The sequence below is a fragment of the Harpegnathos saltator genome, unplaced genomic scaffold (assembly GCF_003227715.2).
Source record: "Harpegnathos saltator strain DR-91 unplaced genomic scaffold, Hsal_v8.6 scaffold467, whole genome shotgun sequence".
NCBI classification, from domain to species: Eukaryota; Metazoa; Arthropoda; class Insecta; order Hymenoptera; family Formicidae; genus Harpegnathos; species Harpegnathos saltator.
The window spans coordinates 1,641,726-1,659,937 of record NW_020230280.1 but is presented as its reverse complement, the minus strand read 5'-3'; the positions used below and the strand labels follow the sequence as shown (position 1 = coordinate 1,659,937).

Here is an 18,212-nt window from a genome sequence, read left to right as displayed (position 1 = left end):
GCAAGATACATCATTAACATGTCGAAACTCAAGCCTCGCATTTCCCGTGAACAAACATTACACGTACATCTGCAGTAGCAAGGAGGTTAAATACGGCTACTAATACCTCGTGTGATTGTGTGGTGTAATCCTGAAATATCTTACCAGGGCGTCCAAGATTTGCTTTACAAGTACATAATCATTATATTCCCGAGAATATCCAAGTATAATTAATATCTCAGTCAACAGGAGAGATCTCTTCTTTCAAGACCTTTTCATCCGCGAAACTTGCTTTAAGTCTAAGAGGACTTTAGATCACATAGAGTACAGCCCCGCGTTTAAAAGTTAATCGCGCTGAAATCTGAGACGGTTCCCTCAGTTTTTTAAAAAGTTTAGTTCAAAGCGAAAAACGTTTTTCCCTTGATCCATCGAAGGAAATTTCATGTTTCAATTCTACCTTAAACGTTCTAGATAACGTTTCTACGTAAAGCAAACGATAAAATATCATACGAAATAGACAAAATATCTTTTATATCGTACATTTCGAATAGAAAAATCATGAAGAATCCTGTGTTTTATTTATTTAAATTTCTTCATCTTGCTTTTCTCTCGAGAAATTTTAAATTTGAATTTATTCAATTTTAAATTTATTCAAGTTTATGAAACCTTGCATAGTTTAAGAGAAACAAACAGTTTAAAACAATTATTTGCAGTTTTTCCTCAAAAGAAAAAAACAAATTAACAATGTGAAACAACATATAAGCTAATCTCTCCAATTTCATGTACATCACGAGTTACATTTTTATCACAGAAAAGTATGAAAAGACGACAAATTCGCTGTACGATATGGCAGTGTTTTCTAATTAAAGTTGGCCACGGAGGCCTTTGGAAAATCGATAAAGGATTACGTAGATCTTAATTGAACATGCTCCCGTGTGCATGCCTTCGCACGTACACATCTGCAAAAATAACAGTAAGCAAACGAATATACGAGACAGACACACGTTTCAATTGCATGCAATCGAAACGATCACATCGTGAGAATCACAACGGATAATTCAAAGCTAAAAGAGCAGTGTGCACTAACGCTTTTAGCTCCGTGTGTGTTCTTATACTCTTATACCAAAAATCTCTCACAAGATCTTCACCCCCCCCCCCGGGTTTTACTCCCGTCGTTGGCCCTCGAGGATCTTCGTGTTTTAATCCTAGGATCAATCCGCGGGACCCCCCGCGGTGCTGATGAAACATCATGCGAGAGAGGGTCTTACGCATCCGAGGGTTAAAAGGCTACGTCGGGGGTGGCTACGCGTATAAGTGTGTACGAGTATTTCACAGCGAGTGCTAAAGTGTATGCCCCGGCTAGAGAGAAAGAGAACTACACCACCTTTTCTCCTGCGCGCGACACGCAGCGCTAATGCGAAAACGCAGTCTTGTGACACGCACCTGACCATGCAATGGGCGGCCGACAGGACGAACCTGGGCGCGACGTAGGTGCCTCCGCATATATGGCTAAGGAATCGGCGCTGCACCGAGACCTAAGAGGAATTGACTTTGAAAAATTCGGATTTTCACCGAGTCCGAGTCGAGTCGGTTCGCCCCTTAACCTTCGTGCCCTCGCGCTCTCGAGCGGATGAGAGTGACAGCTTTGACACATGGCGTTGCCGAGGCTGTTTAAATTCCAATTTCACGAGTTTAAATACGAATTTAAATTTTATTTTGTCTATCCCTTTTAAATAATTTTATTCTCGATACCGGCGATGAATGTGGTATTCGTCGAGAAAATTCGGCTCGGGAGTAAATTCATTTAAGCTTCCGCTTATTTTGCATTGAAAAGTAAGAGCTGCACAATGCGGCTCGCGACGTCAACATCCCCCGCAGTGGAACTCGCTCATCTCGAAATGGAAATTCCCCGACGCTTCGGAAACGCCATGCGAGCAGTTACGTTAATTGGTTTGACGAGCGTGTAAAGGTGTATCGTGTACATTATCGGTACCTATCGAACGTGTGTAAACAGGTAATTGCACCGCGGGAACCGAGAAGCAGCGCGGAAAATGCACGAGCGAACATGCGACGTGAGCGTACAAGAGCTCAAGGTAGGAGGTTTTAAGATAGAAACGACACGTCGAGAGCTAGCACGCTAGCTGGTTTTACAAGTGAACGGTATTTCACTGGAAACATCATTAGCAGCCGCGGGATACGTAATTCACAAATGCTCTCATGTTGTTGTGTTTATTTTGGTAAACCGCCGACTGGAAAACGAAACGTGCGGTACGAAGCAGGCTCTCATTACGAGGGAAGAGCGCTGGAGGAAAGGTCATCAGCGGTCAAAGGCCGATTCATTCGTCTAGGTATCTCCTCGAAGTTTTGTCTTGTCGCATTCGTGATGTATTCACACGAAACATCCTCAACTCTCGTCGCAATTCCCTCGCTTTCGACGTCAGAACTCCCGGAGTCTACTGCGTGTTTACGCACTTCCGCTAGGTGTGGGTCGCATTGCGTGGGAAGGTGCCGATATCTTCCCCAAAGGTTAAAGGTTAAGGGGCTGCGATGGGCGCGTCGCACGTACGATGAACGGGTACTTCTTGATGTCGGTGATTTCTCCGCCGACGACGCGCACCTCCACCTCGTCGGTCGTCGCGAGTTTCTGCGGTTTCGCGCTCATTTCGCCGGCCATCAGGGAAATCGGACAGATATACGTCAGTACGAGCACCAGGAGCATCGTAAAAGCGCAGAATCCTCTATTTTCCGTGCTACGTGCCGTCAACTTTTGTTTTCGCGCGAATCTGCAGCTGCACCAGCTTTGCTCTTGTTATATATGTATATATACATTTGTCCACATTTTTTCTGTGTTGTATGCAAGCAAGCGTAATACGATAATAACATAGCGGTAATAATAAATATCTTATTATAAGTAAACAAATGGATTGCAATCTTTTCTCTGTGCAGAAACACTGGAAATTTTAATGGCGTTTTGTAATATCGTTGAATGTGCAGAATGATGAAAACGCGAATTTTCCCGCAAAGAGAGAGAGTGTAGGCACCAGAATCTCAAAACGGTCAATGACATAGCCTAAAGGAAAGCGTGATTAGAAAGAGCAAAGCTGCAAATGTGCGCAGTAATAGACTTCGAGCCGTCGATGCGCTGGAGCGAACGCTGAAGACGAACGAAAGCAATTTTATTAGAGAGTGTAATCTCGTTGATAAGGCGACGACTTCTTTTTCTTGACCGTCTCAATGTTACGGCTTTACTTTCCACGCGAAAAACGTCGCCCGCCGGCAGACTGATATCCGCCCGAGGTCTACACCTTTCTAATTTGCAGATATGAAAAGGCACTTCCGAATAAAAATATTGTTACCAAGCTTTCAAACTTTGCTTAGACAATACCGTTGCTTGCTCTTACGCTAGAAATATAATAAAAAGTTAAGAAACGCGGTACATACGCGGTGTATACGTTACGTTTATTGCAAGTTTGAAAGCATACGAGAATCTGCAGGCATCAAATTGGACTAGTCGTTCCGATTTTAGCAAACAGTTGCGATATGAAATACGTATAAAAGTTATTAATCATAAATAGATGTACTCTTTAGTATCTATAAAGCGCACTATATGCATATACAGTCTGAGTTACTCCCTAATGTCTCTTCGGTCCCGGCTATAGAGAGCTAATTCATCAATCTATTGACGTACCTTTATAAACTTCCCTCTCCTCCTCGTATTATTCGTCATAAGCAAAAAATATTTAATTTCGCACGCGAGTATCTATTCGTAATGTAATCGTAAACTTATATCGACGAGGATCAATTTGAAGCTAACGATTCTTTTAGGTAGAGAATATTGCATATAGTCTCTCTACTTTGAGTACGTTTAGACCACCCAAAGCCAAGGAGAGCTGGCCGTTCTCGCGAACACTTCCGCACTCTACCAATAATCAAGATTAGATTAGGACACGATTAGGACTAAGGCTTTCGATAACACGTCTTTTTCGTTCGCTCCGGCGTACTGATGTGATCCTTTGCGATCTTTGGCACACTTTCAAGTACCAGCAGCTTGAACGCTGTCGCATTTCCTTATACTCTTACAGACCATGTGATCGTGTGGAAGCTGTTGGTCCATACAAGCGGAGAGAGGACTCGCACGTTACAAAAAGCCGTAAGCACGGGCAAAAGATGATCCCGCGTGTCCAGTCGCGACGAACCGATCGGTGTGAGATACGAGAGAGATGGTTATATCGGAGCGTCTCTTTCGCGTGTCGCGTCGTATCGACGAGTAACGCGCCCGACAAGTGCTTCGGAAAAGTTGGCCGCGAAGCACGACGGCCGTAATCGCTACTTCTACAGATAGTCGAGTCAGGGTTTGGCCAGCTCGCCGCTTTTCGCCGTAAAGTTTAATTAAGCTTTATCGACTAAATTAAACGGAAGAAATCATGACGCTTTATCGTTCGCTTACGTGATAAAGCCGGATTGTTTACTTACCGTTGTCTCATTGACCAGACTCTAACTCGAGTGTCTCTAGTTTCTTTATCTCTAGTTTCTCGCAGCTCTCTCTCTAGATGCCTAGCCGTCGACGCAGTATTTTTTCAAGCTTGCCTCTCTCATTTGGCGAGGTACATCGAATCTCATAGGAAATTTCGTCATACAAAAGTACGTCGCACGTCCCGTTCCGTCGACGTTCTTCACTTTATTATACATGAGACATGTATATATGTATATATCAAGAATTGAAAGCAAAAATAGCCCGAGACTATAAAATATTTTTACAGTCTTGTGTACCGCTCCCCTCTCCTCTCTCACTATCTCTCTCTCTCTCTCTCTTCTCTCGTTATATTGTTAAAAAAATAATTGAGATTGAAATGATATATAACTTATTAAAGTGGAAAATAGCTCGAGAATATTTTCCAATGTGAAAGTACGCAAAAGTGTAAATATCTCAGATATCGTCACACTTGATTTACGCCGTTCTTGCTTTGAATCCCTCGTGTATATGTTTTTCAATGGAGCGCCCCCAGGTTCTCCTCTAGTTAATGACAAAATGACAGTGAAAATTTGCTCTAGTATCTATGCTCTAATAGACGCGAAAAAGACGTCGTCTTGCTAAATTATTGTCGGAAAGTTGACATTATCGATACGGAACATTCTGAAACGGGACGTAAAACGTGCGAAATCGTTTCGTGAATGTCGCAAATTGCAGCGAAATTTGCTCGAAATTCGTTGCAGTGCCATAAATAAAGCAACGAGAGAAGAAGCGTGTAAAAAAAAGAAAGGAAAAAAAGAAGAATTTATACAACTGGTACAATCCATCTAGAAGCTTTTTTTTACGCCTCCCCATTGCCATTTTGCACGGTTGTTCTAAAAATGCGCTCACAATAACAAGAAAGTATATTTCGCGGGCTTGAAAAATACGATGCTTCCAAACGGCGAGGCGAGACTAGATGAAATGTTATAGTACGCGTATCGGAAAACTATGTCGTAACTTTATACTATACGTGGAGATCACTTTATATTTAATAAAGTCACATTTAATCTTAGAAACTAGACGAAATTTTGTGCACGGTATACGAGAGTCTATAAGGGAAAGATGATTTTTCCGTTCTTGAAGTACATTCAGAACTAATTCAGCGATATATCGGTGCATTATCCGTTGAAATTTTCCGGAGCCGCGGAGCGAAGGGACTTTGCGCAATTCTCTTTCCGTTCCGTGCTTTTCAATCTTACAGCTGGAAACGTCGAGATTGCAACGCTCTGCGAAATAGATGGATCTATCCGGAGGAGGAGGAAGAAGAAGAAGAAGAAGAAGAAGAGGACATAACTTTCCGACACACCTTACCGAACATTCGGGTTCGTTACATCTCATGGGAATTGATATGTTTCGCGAGACAGACGACGCTCGTTATAAGCAATAATCGAAAATAGTTGCGCACGAAGAAGCCGCGTCTATGAGTTACAAAACTTCTGCAAAGACAATAAAACCGCTGCCCCCGTGTATTTCGATATTTCGAAGGAAGACATTGTGATTGTTCGATCTTACGTTCATCGTTTCGCCTTAATACCTTACGATTACGTATGTTACAGCCGAATTATCCTAGAACAATTGACTTTTATTAAGGAATAAACTCGTGCATCGCGCTCAGTATGCACAATATCGTAGGTAGCGTTAGTTCTCGTATGAGAATCGCCGCGGAAGACGTCACATCCGGCGCTGGTATGATTTGCACTGAAACAAGTCGCACGTTCAGATAACAAGGCACTCATGCACGCTTAGATAACAAAGCGACGTGCCGTTGTTATTTATGAATAATACAAAAGACGACGGAAGCTGTCACTAAAAAACGTTGAAAACGGCATACTACGTAAGATTGACGAGGCAAATGCAAGTCAGATATAAATGAAGACAAGAGAGAGTAACTCGAGGAACAAAATGACCGGCACGATGTGCCGGATGAACAAATAATTTCATGACGGAACAGCATTTCGATCGTTTCCCTTCAGCGTCGCGTTTTTTCTCATCGCCTATATTCCCGTTTTAGAAAATCCTCCATGCCGTACGTCTCTCAATGCTCATCAACATTTCATACGCGCCGTGCCAATTCATCGCATAGGTTATCACGTTTAAGCGTCGCTTCGATCTGTTGTTTTCATTGGCGGTCACTTACCCGACACCGTCTTTTTCCTGATATCGGCAAATTGCTCGTGATACATGGGAAAGTCGGGTATCGTCGCCCGGCAGCTGATCTCCAGGTAACCATTTTGCCCGGCGTGCAACTCGGAAACCTCCACCTTCAGCCTCGCGGTGGCGGACATCAGGTGGTCCTTATGATGCGTGTGCGGGTAGTGATTGACCAGAGTGATATCCACCTGGCGAAATCGACGATCAGAAATGACCTGACGATCGTCCGAGGCGAGGCAGCGCGTTTCCGCGCGACCGTATTTTCGAGGTGTCGCGCATTCCTTACCTCTTTCCCGTTTATAAACCATGTTATGTAAGGAACTGGACGTGCGGGCGAAGAGGTGCAGTTCGCCTCCAGACTCTCGCCGACCACGTATACGCTCTTCTTGAACGTAATCTTAGGATTGCCAGTCTGTGGAACTAGAAGAGACTGTGAAGAGTATATCGAAAACGAAGTAGATGTAAATCGAGACATCTACATCCAACCGATATTTCTCAGCGTTTAGATCACGACTTTTTGAGATTTAGAATGTGTTCTATCACGAGGCGGATATTCGACTATATAATTTTCATGCCTGGCTCATCGAGAATATTTCAGACACTTCGACATGAACATCATGCTCGATGCTATTAGTCGATTTATTGAATCTCGTGACTCACGATTTTATTGGGTTAATAAATTCGTGCGGATTCTTAAGCAAAACTGAAATATATTTTATTCACGCCAAAAACACAGTTTTAGTCAATAATATATGCGTCATTTTGACAATCTTTTGCCATTTTTCTCATTTCATTCATTTTTAATTTCATAATTCCTCTCTCGTAGAACTCTTGTCTTCTCCGGTGAAGAAACGTTCCAAGTTATCTCTCACGTCTTCAAAAAGGCGAAGTTTATAGGGAGTTTTGTAATTAACGGAATAGGTAATAACCGTAAGGGGACAATGTCTGGTGAATATGGTAGGTGAGGCAAAATATCTCAGCCAAATTCTAACAATTTTCGTCAGATCTACATTGACATTGATGAGATCTTGCTAATACAAAATTTGGCGTCAATAATTCCTCGTGGAATACGACACATTTCCGATTGGCTAATTCGGGATTCGGGCTTTCTGGCGATTTCTTCAGCGTGTCCAGTTGAGTAGTGTTTGCCCGAATTAATCATTTTATTGTTATCTCGCCAGATGAAAAAAACGATGTTTTTTGGTGCAAATCACAGATTTAGGAGCAAGTAATGGAGATTCGCTTCGCTTGATTATTTTCATCCAACGTTATTTTAAATAATTCACTTTTCATTTCTGGTCACCATTTGTTTATGAAATGGTTCAGTTTCATCACTCCTGTGAAATGAATCGTAGATGGATATGCAATCCATTAAATTTCTTTCCGTTAAATAATTAAATATAGCCAAATATCGAACATTTTTACCACTCCAATTTGATTTAAGTGTCTCGAGCTGTGATGTATCGATCAGAATCGATTAAAGTGGCTATTTCCTGGACATTCGTGATTATATCAACCTACCAGAGCGAGGAGCATCTTGGATATCTTGCCCTACACGAGATTTCGAAAAGCACTTTTGCACATGCGTTCGCTTGTGGCATCTTTCTCGCACGCGGCACACATTTTATATTCTCGCCTTTACGGAAATAATAAAGCATAATTCATCAGAGGAACTCATATTATCGTCTTCTATTTTCAAGTCGCAACAAGGACAACTGTGTACTTCTTTAAACATCGCTTATATCATGAAATATGCTTCGAAATGTCAGCCGAAATATCACAAGATATGCTGAGAAATAAAAGTATGAAACTCCTTCTAATACCAACATGCGGATGCCGACTAGACAAACTTATCCGCGACAAACTTACGATGAATTAATCCAATAATAGCATCGGCATTATTAGTGAGAAGGTGTCTTTATTTTTGCGTAAGGCGTATATTTTACTCACCTATCACTTTCATCTGCACGGGGTCGGCATCCGCGGTATAAATGGGCGTTGTCATGGTCACTTCGCAGGTGTAAGTGCCGGAAGCCTCGAAACGTACATCGTGCAATTTGATTGTCGTGCCATTCTTCGAATACTGGAAAAGGACAACGGTGTCTTGGCGATTACTGAGGCAGCGCGATTGTACAACACGCCCTCTCAATTAAGCGTCCCTTCGGGACTCAAAAGGACACAAGTGACAAATTCCGGAAAAGATGACCTAAACGTACACACACACACACGTCGCGACGAAGTTGCCTCCTTTCAAAGCGCGGCTTCTCGCACTCCTTGCCAGCTTTTCCGGACTCTTCGGATTTAGCAATTAAGCAGAGGAGAATTGTGTTTGCACAATGAGAGAATAAAATACACAGGCGCGCGCGCGAGTATACGTTGTGACGTTGTTTTGTTTCCTGCAAATATATCGCTCCCTCGTTTTCACACGTGTCAAATTTGATAATTGAAGAACGCTACGTTTGTTTTCATGTAAAAGCCCGAGTGCGACCTTGGGTAATGACGCGTTTTGTTAGGATTTGTCACTTGTATTCCTTTCATTCGGCCCTTTCAATTATACCGAGTGGATGCACGAGTAACGAGGCTGTATGAGGCTCTGAAAATACAAACAGAACACTTCGGATAATTTAGTCCAAGCTCACGGTTGTTCTGCTTTCCCTGCTATATACAGTCCGCGTGTCCGCCTGGACTGTTGGCTTTAGCGTGTGCGATTAAACATTAGCCTGATTCGCCGAGGAGATAAAAATCGGCGTATCGCCGAAGGGGGTGAGAGAATTTTCGAGAGCTTTCGGTCGATATAAATACTCGAGCAATTCCGTAATTCGAGCGATAATAAGTCGCGGCGATTTCTTTATCGTCTCGCCACTTGTTGAATAACAGTCGTGTTGTATTTAGACAGTGACTAGACAAGGAGGAGAGAGACTTCCTGCGAGAACTGTCACGTTAGCTCGGCCACGTTATTAAGTAGTTTACATGCACATGATTCTCAGTGGCTCATTTGTCAAGTCTACGCCTTTCATGCGATACACCGTGATAACCGCGAGATATCATCTTCCTCAGAAGTAACGTCGCTCGATAACTCGCTCGATTTGTACTTTCGGCGAGCGAGAGACGAATAAAGCGTATGACGCGCGGAGGGGCATTAAGAGAGAAAAATACAACGATCGCACAGGCGAAGGTGTGACAGGTGTTTTTTCGGCGTTTGCATCGCCGTCTCCTCGACAGCGCGCGGTTTTGCCACTCTTGCGAAATGGATGTTCCATTTTTACCATGGCCAGTCTCTCTCTCTCTCTCTCTCTCTCTCTCGTTACTCGTGCGTCCACTCGCTGGCGAAGCGTCCGACTTCGCGACGTTATTATGTTCTATATACGGCTTGTTGAAAGTATCGATTCTCCCGCCTATTTCTCTCTTTTTTTTCCTTCTCTTTTTTCCTTTTTCTTTTTCTTTCCTGCCTTCCTTCCTTGCTTTTTCTAAATATATTCGCGTTGCGCGCGCTTACATCGCTTGCAGGCGTCGCGAAAATTTGCGAAGGAAATTGTTCTGCCACACGTCGCGACTCAGTGCTGTTGGATTAAAGAGGGGGAGGGTATCTATATGGTAGAGTGTACGTACACGTACGTAAATAGCTCTGCTTTGTGTCGATATATAAAGACTACGCCTTAGGTAAATGCGTTAGCCTCGCTCCCTTAACCATTGGCGAAAGACAGGGGCTCTGGACACTTTATCCAGCTTACGTTATCGAGGGTGTCCTGGTTATTTTTGGACTTTTGTTTACAACTGATGAGCTTTTCTCGTAGCTCACGTATCGACGCTAGCGGTGTATTTTCATCTACGCCTGTCGTAGTAATGTCGGACGGCGGGTTAATAAAGCGATATATCATTATATAAGCAAAAGGTGATGTAATAAGAATGTAGCGTAAAAATTGTTACGATGAAGAAACAAAGTGCACGATTGCGGCAAAACACGCTCGGTACTTGATAAACTACCTAGGGATCAGAAAAAAGTGATATCAGGACGAGTTGGCACGATGTCGTCGACTTCGGCGCGGCGATTGAGTTGGAAGGAACTCTCTCTCTCTCTCTCTCTCTCTCTCTCTGTCTCTGGACGATTGTTTTTACGTATCTTCTTCGTAAATAAGAACGACGAGAATGTTAATTTTAGCGAGTCTTTTGGCTGGTACATCGTCGCGTTAGGCAATTTCATAAACCTTGACAACTGCGTGAAACTAAATGAAATTAAACCAAGTTCAAACCGAATTTACAAACTTTCGTTCATAAAATGTTCAGATCTATTATTATCTCTACGACTCAAGGATCATGTTCGTCGAGTTGTATTATTTTCGCGCGGCAAGTGTCATCGAATATTACAGATCCATGTCGAATTATAAGCTTCACGTGATCGTTCAATCAATTTTTCGTCGCGAAAACAGAAATTATTTTTAAGTTCTCACGTCTATAAGGCGGTCATGTAGATACGGTTATATATAAATCTGTGTGAATGAAATAAGAAGCAAAGGTCAATGCATCGATGTTAGCTATATAAATTGGGCGTGAAGTTTGCGCAGAGGAGTTATTGAACTTGCATGTCAGTTACGACGCGACGACAAGATGTGTTCTTGAGATAATTATGAACTTCAAAGCAAAACTGACGCACGTCAAATGTAGCAACGTCAGCGAGATATTTGCCAGCGGTTTCAGCAAAGTTGATTAACATTAATTGCCCCTTGAAGCTTAACCGAGTCTTTATTTTCATCTAAAAATAATGTATAATGGGACGGAGATTTAGCGGGTAAATTTAGCTTGGAGTGAACCAACGCTGATATGAAATTAACTGTTAAACTTTTACTTTCAGCAGCGCTGTACAAGATTCACCGATACACGCGACTGTCTCGTGTAAAATCGAACATTGTCCTCCGTTCTTGTGCTTTTCATCTCGATGTATCGTTGAAAATTACGATAAATTTACAAACAATTAGGAGAGTAAAGACTTCGGAGAAATTCATATTGGCAAAAGATACCTTTGAAAATTCATGCGATTTCTCGCGCGCATGCAAATATTCTATCACGCTTACCTCCAGTCTGGCGCCCTCGATGCGATTCCCGGCAATGTATGGTGGATTCCTTTCTTTTATATAATTGAATATCCTCTTTTCGCCTTTCATAAACTCTATTTTGTGCAGCAGCTCTTCCGAGACAGTATGGTTGCAGACTAGGGTGGCCGTATCGCCATATGTCACATATTGCGGTGCAATCAGCTGCACATTCATGTGCACCGCCGGTGTCGCGTCTGAAAATCGTGAAATAACCGTACGTACGTGACAGCGTGTAGTTTTGGCAATCGACACGAGAGTCGATAACCGCCGCACTTGGACAATACATTGTTTTGGAGCTGTGCGCGAGCAAAAGTCGCGCGACGCGACGCTATCCCGATTGATTGATGTTTTTACGATGACAACGTGAGTTGCAACACGAGCGGACGTGAGAATGGAAAATTGAGAATTCGAGGTTGAATTTCGTAGGTGGAAATCGTCATGAGGCAAAATATCTTGCATTTTAGGATGCCCGCACTCGATCAGATTTTGTGATAGGTTCCTCTCACCACTCTTAACACGTCAAAATCTTTTTGTGTCTCGCCTACATGCATTCTCTTTTTTTTTCTTTACAATGCGCTACAAACAGCAAACGTGGAACGTTTCGCGATGGACCAAACATGTCAAAAAAATTGCTATACACGGGAAAAATAAATCAAGGTTTTTAGGTCATAAAACCGCTATTTCGATGTATTCATGTCATCAATGTTTTGCGTGATATTCGCTCGGAGCCGCCTATGAGTCGAGTTTAACTTCGAAGGGTGTCGCAGCTCATAAACCTATATTCGATTACATACAGGTTATATTTCGTGCGTGCAACTAGAGATATCAAATTTAAAACCCAGGTATGGAGAGTTCAGTAGAAATTCGAAATGGGAAACAAGGTTTTTCTCATCACTCCGCGTACTTGATTTTGATGGCAACTAAAAAATCGTCGACTGCTCGACGTTTTCGTGAAGGAGAAATCGACTCCGAAACGCCACAAGGAGAAGAACGCCACAAGTAAGGGAAAATGTGGAATTTGAGGCATCTCGCGCAAAAAGGCAAAGTGCGCCTCTTGTTGCGAGGCAATCTACCAGCCTCGAAGCTTTGTTCGGACGAAGTAAATTATAAAGAGTAATGACGAAACGTCAGGTCGCCGCTTAGCGATTCGATTAGACGCAATCGCGATCGGCAATCATGTTGCATACGATTTTCATAGGACAGGCCGTGTTTAACGTGACAGCGAGTGAATTAATCCAACGGGAAGAATGGAGGGTCCTCGGCTGACCGTAACTACTTGTGGCAGCCTGCCCTGTTGCTGGGAGGTGTTACTGTATCGATCAGAGTGAAAGCGCGCGTTACCGCCGCACGCACGGCATTATTTCGAGACGTTTCGAGACGAGAGGCCTATTTTCGAGGTCGATCGTGTCGCCGGATAATGCTAATGCTTCGCAATTTTCGCTGGAAACGCGTGTCCGGCAATATTTCAACGTGCCCTTCGAGCTCAGCTTCGTATTGGTGCCGCATCGCGGTTTTGCAACGGGCGGTTTTTGCACGAAGCGTTGCGTGAAAAAAATATAAATCAGCGATGGATCTCGTGTAATCTCGGGAATGTAAATGCCCTCGATAATGGCCTTCGTGATTTCACTTTGGCGTGATGCGGAACGCGTCAGAAAGCTCCTTTTCAAAAGTCGCATTTTAAACACTGCGCCGTTAGGATAAAATCGCAATTTCAACGAGTCGATAAAGAGCCGAGTGATATTTGCGCAATGGCCTTTAAACTCGCGCTATTTGAGTAACCGAAAAAACATATCTATTTCCGATAGTTTTAATTAAATCGATTTATTGACCTTTTGGCTTTTATTGGATTCTCGATTTGTTGGACGATGTATCGCCGAGACTTCTCTGCGTTTATCACCGACTTACTTATTTTGTGATAAAAATAGTCGCGTGCGTTTAGTAAATATATGGAATTCCGGGTAGTTTCTTATTTCCAAAGTAAGTTGTATCAACTTTTATTATCCCATATACTTGTGAGTATAGTGATTTTAATAAAATTATCCGAATCATTTTCACTATATATATCACACCCTTGATAGCAAAAGAAATACATACATTTGAATATCATGCGCGAACTTTTCCAATTTCTTTTTGCTTTATTTACCTTGTGCATAATACCAGTTGTATATTCACAAAGGGAAACTTTGGCAACTTTAATTTGGAGCCAATATGAGCGCAAAGCTGTACGGCTGTACGGCTCCAAACTTTTAATCGCTAAACTCTAGCAGTTTGCGCGCGAATTGCGAGAAAATGATAGAATTATTTTCAAGCTGTGTGTGTGTGTGTGTGTGTGTGTGTGTGAGAGAGAGAGAGAGAGAGAGAGAGAGAGAGAGAGAGAGAGAGAGAGAGAGAGAGAGAGAGAGAGAGAGAGAGAGAGAGGTAAAGAGATGGAGAAATCGAGATAATATTTGGCAAATCGAGAACCGCGTATACAATTGTTAAGGGCCATCGAGCGGCGGAATTTCGGAAAGAGCAGGAATTTCGCGATTAACGATTAAGATAGCAGCGGACCATTATCAAGAGCTTTTGTCTGCTGGAATTTCGGGAAACAGCAATGTCGAGCATTTCCTTTGACATTACCTTCCCGCGTGGAGCGAATATAGTTCTAGTTTCGCGGTAACTCCGACTTGTACAAAGTTCCCACTGCGAGGGAAACGTTGACAAAGCGCTGTTAAGTACGTTTGCAACGTATCATCGATTTAACATTACTACGGGATCGCGTTCGTTTAACGGACGGTGCTCGAACGCCTCTTTCTCCCTCTCTCTCTCTCTCCCTCTCCCTCTCCCTCTCTCTCTCTCTCTCTCTCTCTCTCTCTCTATCCATCTATCTATCTGTATCTCTCTCTTTCTTTCTTTCCATCGTACGTTGAATGAAGCGCGACAAAAATTACGATTATTGCATGATCGACTTTCGATTTATGCTCTCAATGTTTTATGCACTCGGGTCTGTAATAAATGCACGCATTAGCGATGCATACGTCTTTTAAAGTCGGGCTGGACTAGATTGAATTGGGTCAAGTCACTTTTCGTCACGAACACTGACTCGATTCTATGGTACTTCGTGATGGAAACACTTATGCGAACGGCGCGATCGCAACCAACGAAACATTCTCAGAAACGGCAACGGGGAGGTAAGTCGTCGTGCATAAGTGATATGTATCAGCGGGTGGTGAAAAATTACGCGTGTGCGGCGACCGGAGTGTTTGAACGTGTTCGGCTTTCGTTCATGCGTCATATTGACATGTGAGTCGTACGTGTGCCCAGCCAAATAGAGGCCATTGAAGACTCGTAGTAAATGCGGTACATTGTAGTGATTCTCTGCTACCGGATAGTATGAATGATAGGTGTTCGTGTGCTCGCACGAAACGAAGAGTTCTAATTTTATTCACTCCGGCGTGAACACAAGCTGAGCGAGCCGATTGATTTCGCTGTTGAATTTCCTACGCTGCAAGCGGCCTGTCGAATTCAACACATGCACACATACACACACACACACAAATACACACGCGTTACATGTTTTTTAAGCGGTTCAATGAAAAAGATCCGCTCTCCGGCTTTGTCGATTTACCGCGGCTTTGTCCCGTCGCGCTCGTTATTCTGTGAAGAAATTAATTGGTCGTTTCAAAAATAATATTATCTGTCGTAAATCAAAGTGAAATCAAAGTAGTCTGCAAAGCGTAGAGCACGCTACAAAGCGCGGGTCGTGATGTGTAAAATGATATACACACGCGTCTCTAATGTACGTCGCTCTGTCTGAAAATCTTTTCGCATTTAAAAGCAAGATCTGTGAACCGTTTAAGAACCGCGCGAGCGCAAGCTCGATACAACTACTTAAATAACTGCCATTTTTGGCAATGTGTTTTCACAATGACTGGCTCAGGAGCAAATGTAGCAGTGTAGGATAGAGTAGAGTATTTGCACACGCGACATATTTTTCTAGGATAATCGTACGCATGCGACAAAGAGAGAAACATGTTCACGGTGTGCGATTCAATATATTGATACAAAGTAAAAGCAATATTTACCCCGGCGAGTGCACTTTGGAAAATATTTTCCTCTGTTGTGCAAATTTATTTTAAAATGGATGAGTGTACAAATATTTTTTCTACCCACGGTGTAACATTGCGCCTGCTAACATTGGGACCTGCTAACGGTGTGTCGCTCCACATACGCTCCGGAAAATATCCCACGGAACATGGCGTAGAATTATTCTCCGTCACGAAAACAATGAGGGCACATAAAGATGCACTGGACTATTAACTGCTGTGAAACGCAAAATGTGTAATAACGTCAGGGTGTTGAATTGCACAGCTTGCAACATCCACCATCATCGTTTGTCAACTGAAACAACGCAACAATTTCTACCAAGGACAACGAGACACTGCAGGACATTAAAACAACGAGACGCGAAGGTGTTCGTCTCTCTCTCTCTCTCTCTCTCTCTCTCTCTCTCTCTCTCTCTCTCTCTCGCTCTCTCTCTCTCTCTCTCTCTCTCTCTCTCTCTCTCTCTCTCTCACTCCGAAAGAATTTGCTGTTGATTCGAAGAAAAATCACGCGAGTTGGTCGCTGACGGGAAAAAAACGTCAAAGACTCGTGAATCTTTCGTGTATCGTTGAAACGAGGAGATCATTCTTCGGAGATCGCCGGAGTGAGAACGCGATTATTTTCAAACGACTGGCGTGAAGGGGTGAGACCCACCCCTGCGAAGTGCTCTCGAGCTCCGCCGAGAAACTCTTATCTACGCCTCTGTGTTGATCAACCCGGAGTCAATATTTTTCTCCGCGGGCAGCGTCGGGACATCAATAATTCTTCAGCTGCGGACAATCGAAAATACAGCGCTTTTCGGTCGTCGGAAGACGCGGGCTTTCGTCGACGAAGAGTCATTTCTCGTCTGGCAGTCGATATGGAAAATGTGACATTTGACGCGTTGATGCCAAGACGTTTAACGTCGAAAATAAGGAGGGACGAAGATGGCGTCCAATGAAATGTTCGTCCAGGAAAAATCGTCCTCGCGACGGATCGGCAGACGTGAACGAGACCTGCGAGGGTCTCAAGGACTCTCCGCGGGGTGAACGCGGCCCGGGTCAGATGACGAGCTCACGCCCGACGACGACGCGGCGGGAGCCGCGACGACGGATCCGGCCGAGTGACTTCGCTCACTCCGGCTGCCGGCGCTGTGCCAGGCCCTCGAGGTGACGTGGTGTGTATGTGTGTGCTCGTTGAAGGGACGAGGAACCGAGTGCACAAGGAGAAACACGCGTGCGGAGGGAGCGCGATGTTGATTATCGAGAGGGATATAAACGAGCGCGAGCACGCGCGCCCATGCGCGCGTTTCACTTACATGAAAATAATTGCAAAATGTACACGAGTAGGACTTTTCTCCAGTCACCGGCCGGCCGCTGCATTTTGCTTTTCTCTGTTTCGTTTTTTTTTGTCTCTCTCTTTTTTTCGCTGGAGCTCGCTTTTCCGTTTCTACGTGCACGTATATCTGTTGCTCACTACGTAGCAAGGCGAGACGAGGCGGGGCGAGGCAAGGCGAGGCAGGTCGGAACGAGGCGAGACAAGACAAGACGAGACGAGACGGAGATACGTAGGAAGAGAAAAAAAAGAGCGTGCGTGTCTAGTTTGTACAGAGTGTGCCTTTAAACTACGACGCGACTTCATGTGCCATGTCGGCGCTACAACTGAGCTCGAGGAGAGAGAGCAGGGCCTTTCGATCGTTCGACCGTTCCCCGTTCGACCGACCTGACCCCCACCGACGCGGAGCGACGCGACGCGCGACGACGCGGCGCTGGGCGCCGCGACGCGTACTTCAGGTGGAACTCTCGCGGCCGCCTTTCGCGATTTATTAAGGGATGATGACGACGAAGCCGGAGCGAGCGCTCGCCACGCGCGAGCTTCTCGACCAAATTGGACGAAAATACGATGGTTTTACGCGATAAGACGGCCGTTTGTCGATTCTTCTTCGCGTCGACTCGCGCCGGACGAAAAATCATTGTCGAGGATTCGGTGAAATTACGACTTTTTTGCCATTTGGCCACGAGATTCGACATTGTTTTTCAAGGTCGATGGATTTCGCCGTTTCTGCTGCTACTTGTTTGCTTTAATTATCATAGAATTGAATTTGCGTGTGATAACTGATAATCGAGAACAGTTAATTTTCATATAGGATTAAATTAATAATTTTACATATCACACATGATCATCATCTATGCTTCGTCAGAAAGAGAGAGATGAACGTCTTAAAATAACAAAAGATTTCGAGGTTGTCATTATGAAGAGTAGAGAAGTGTAGAGTTCGGTAAGAAGTCTCCTATTAATCTTGTTTTAATTATCGATTCAGTCATTTTATTGTTTCTTTCTTAATTTTCAGTCTATTAAGCATTCGAGAAGGTGACCTCAGCCGTTGTTCCACTGATAGACTTTAATAAAAGCTGCGA

General features: G+C 43.7%; 1 protein-coding gene across 3 annotated transcripts; it reads right to left on the bottom strand.

Annotated features, from left to right (window-relative positions):
* Positions 1-1,122: 1,122 nt before the first annotated feature.
* LOC105184987 (uncharacterized) lies at positions 1,123-17,512 on the bottom strand. 3 transcript variants are annotated; one of them, XM_025302091.1, is made up of 7 exons: positions 17,114-17,158; positions 13,877-13,993; positions 11,713-11,927; positions 8,594-8,726; positions 6,930-7,063; positions 6,630-6,831; positions 1,123-6,190 (listed from the first exon to the last, which is right to left on the bottom strand). In XM_025302091.1, the coding sequence occupies exons 3-7, from the start codon at positions 11,905-11,907 to the stop codon at positions 6,078-6,080; spliced, it is 777 nt and encodes a 258-aa protein (XP_025157876.1). In that variant the 5' UTR covers positions 11,908-11,927; positions 13,877-13,993; positions 17,114-17,158; the 3' UTR covers positions 1,123-6,077. The 3 variants fall into 3 exon arrangements, with proteins under 3 accessions (XP_025157876.1, XP_011142448.1, XP_025157877.1); XM_011144146.3 differs by lacking the exon at positions 13,877-13,993 and having other exon boundaries at positions 17,114-17,512; XM_025302092.1 differs by lacking the exons at positions 13,877-13,993; positions 17,114-17,158 and adding an exon at positions 16,471-17,107.
* Positions 17,513-18,212: the final 700 nt, after the last annotated feature.

Excerpts from the sequence above, each read along its gene's own strand:
- LOC105184987 (XM_011144146.3), bottom strand. The coding sequence starts at position 17,177 with ATGCAGCGGCCGGCCGGTGACTGGAGAAAAGTCCTACTCGTGTACATT. Across the intron at positions 11,928-17,113 it reads CATTTTGCAATTATTTTCAT|ACGCGACACCGGCGGTGCAC; the intron begins GTAAGTGAAACG and ends CACGATTTTCAG. Across the intron at positions 8,727-11,712 it reads TCGAGGGCGCCAGACTGGAG|TATTCGAAGAATGGCACGAC; the intron begins GTAAGCGTGATA and ends GTCCTTTTCCAG.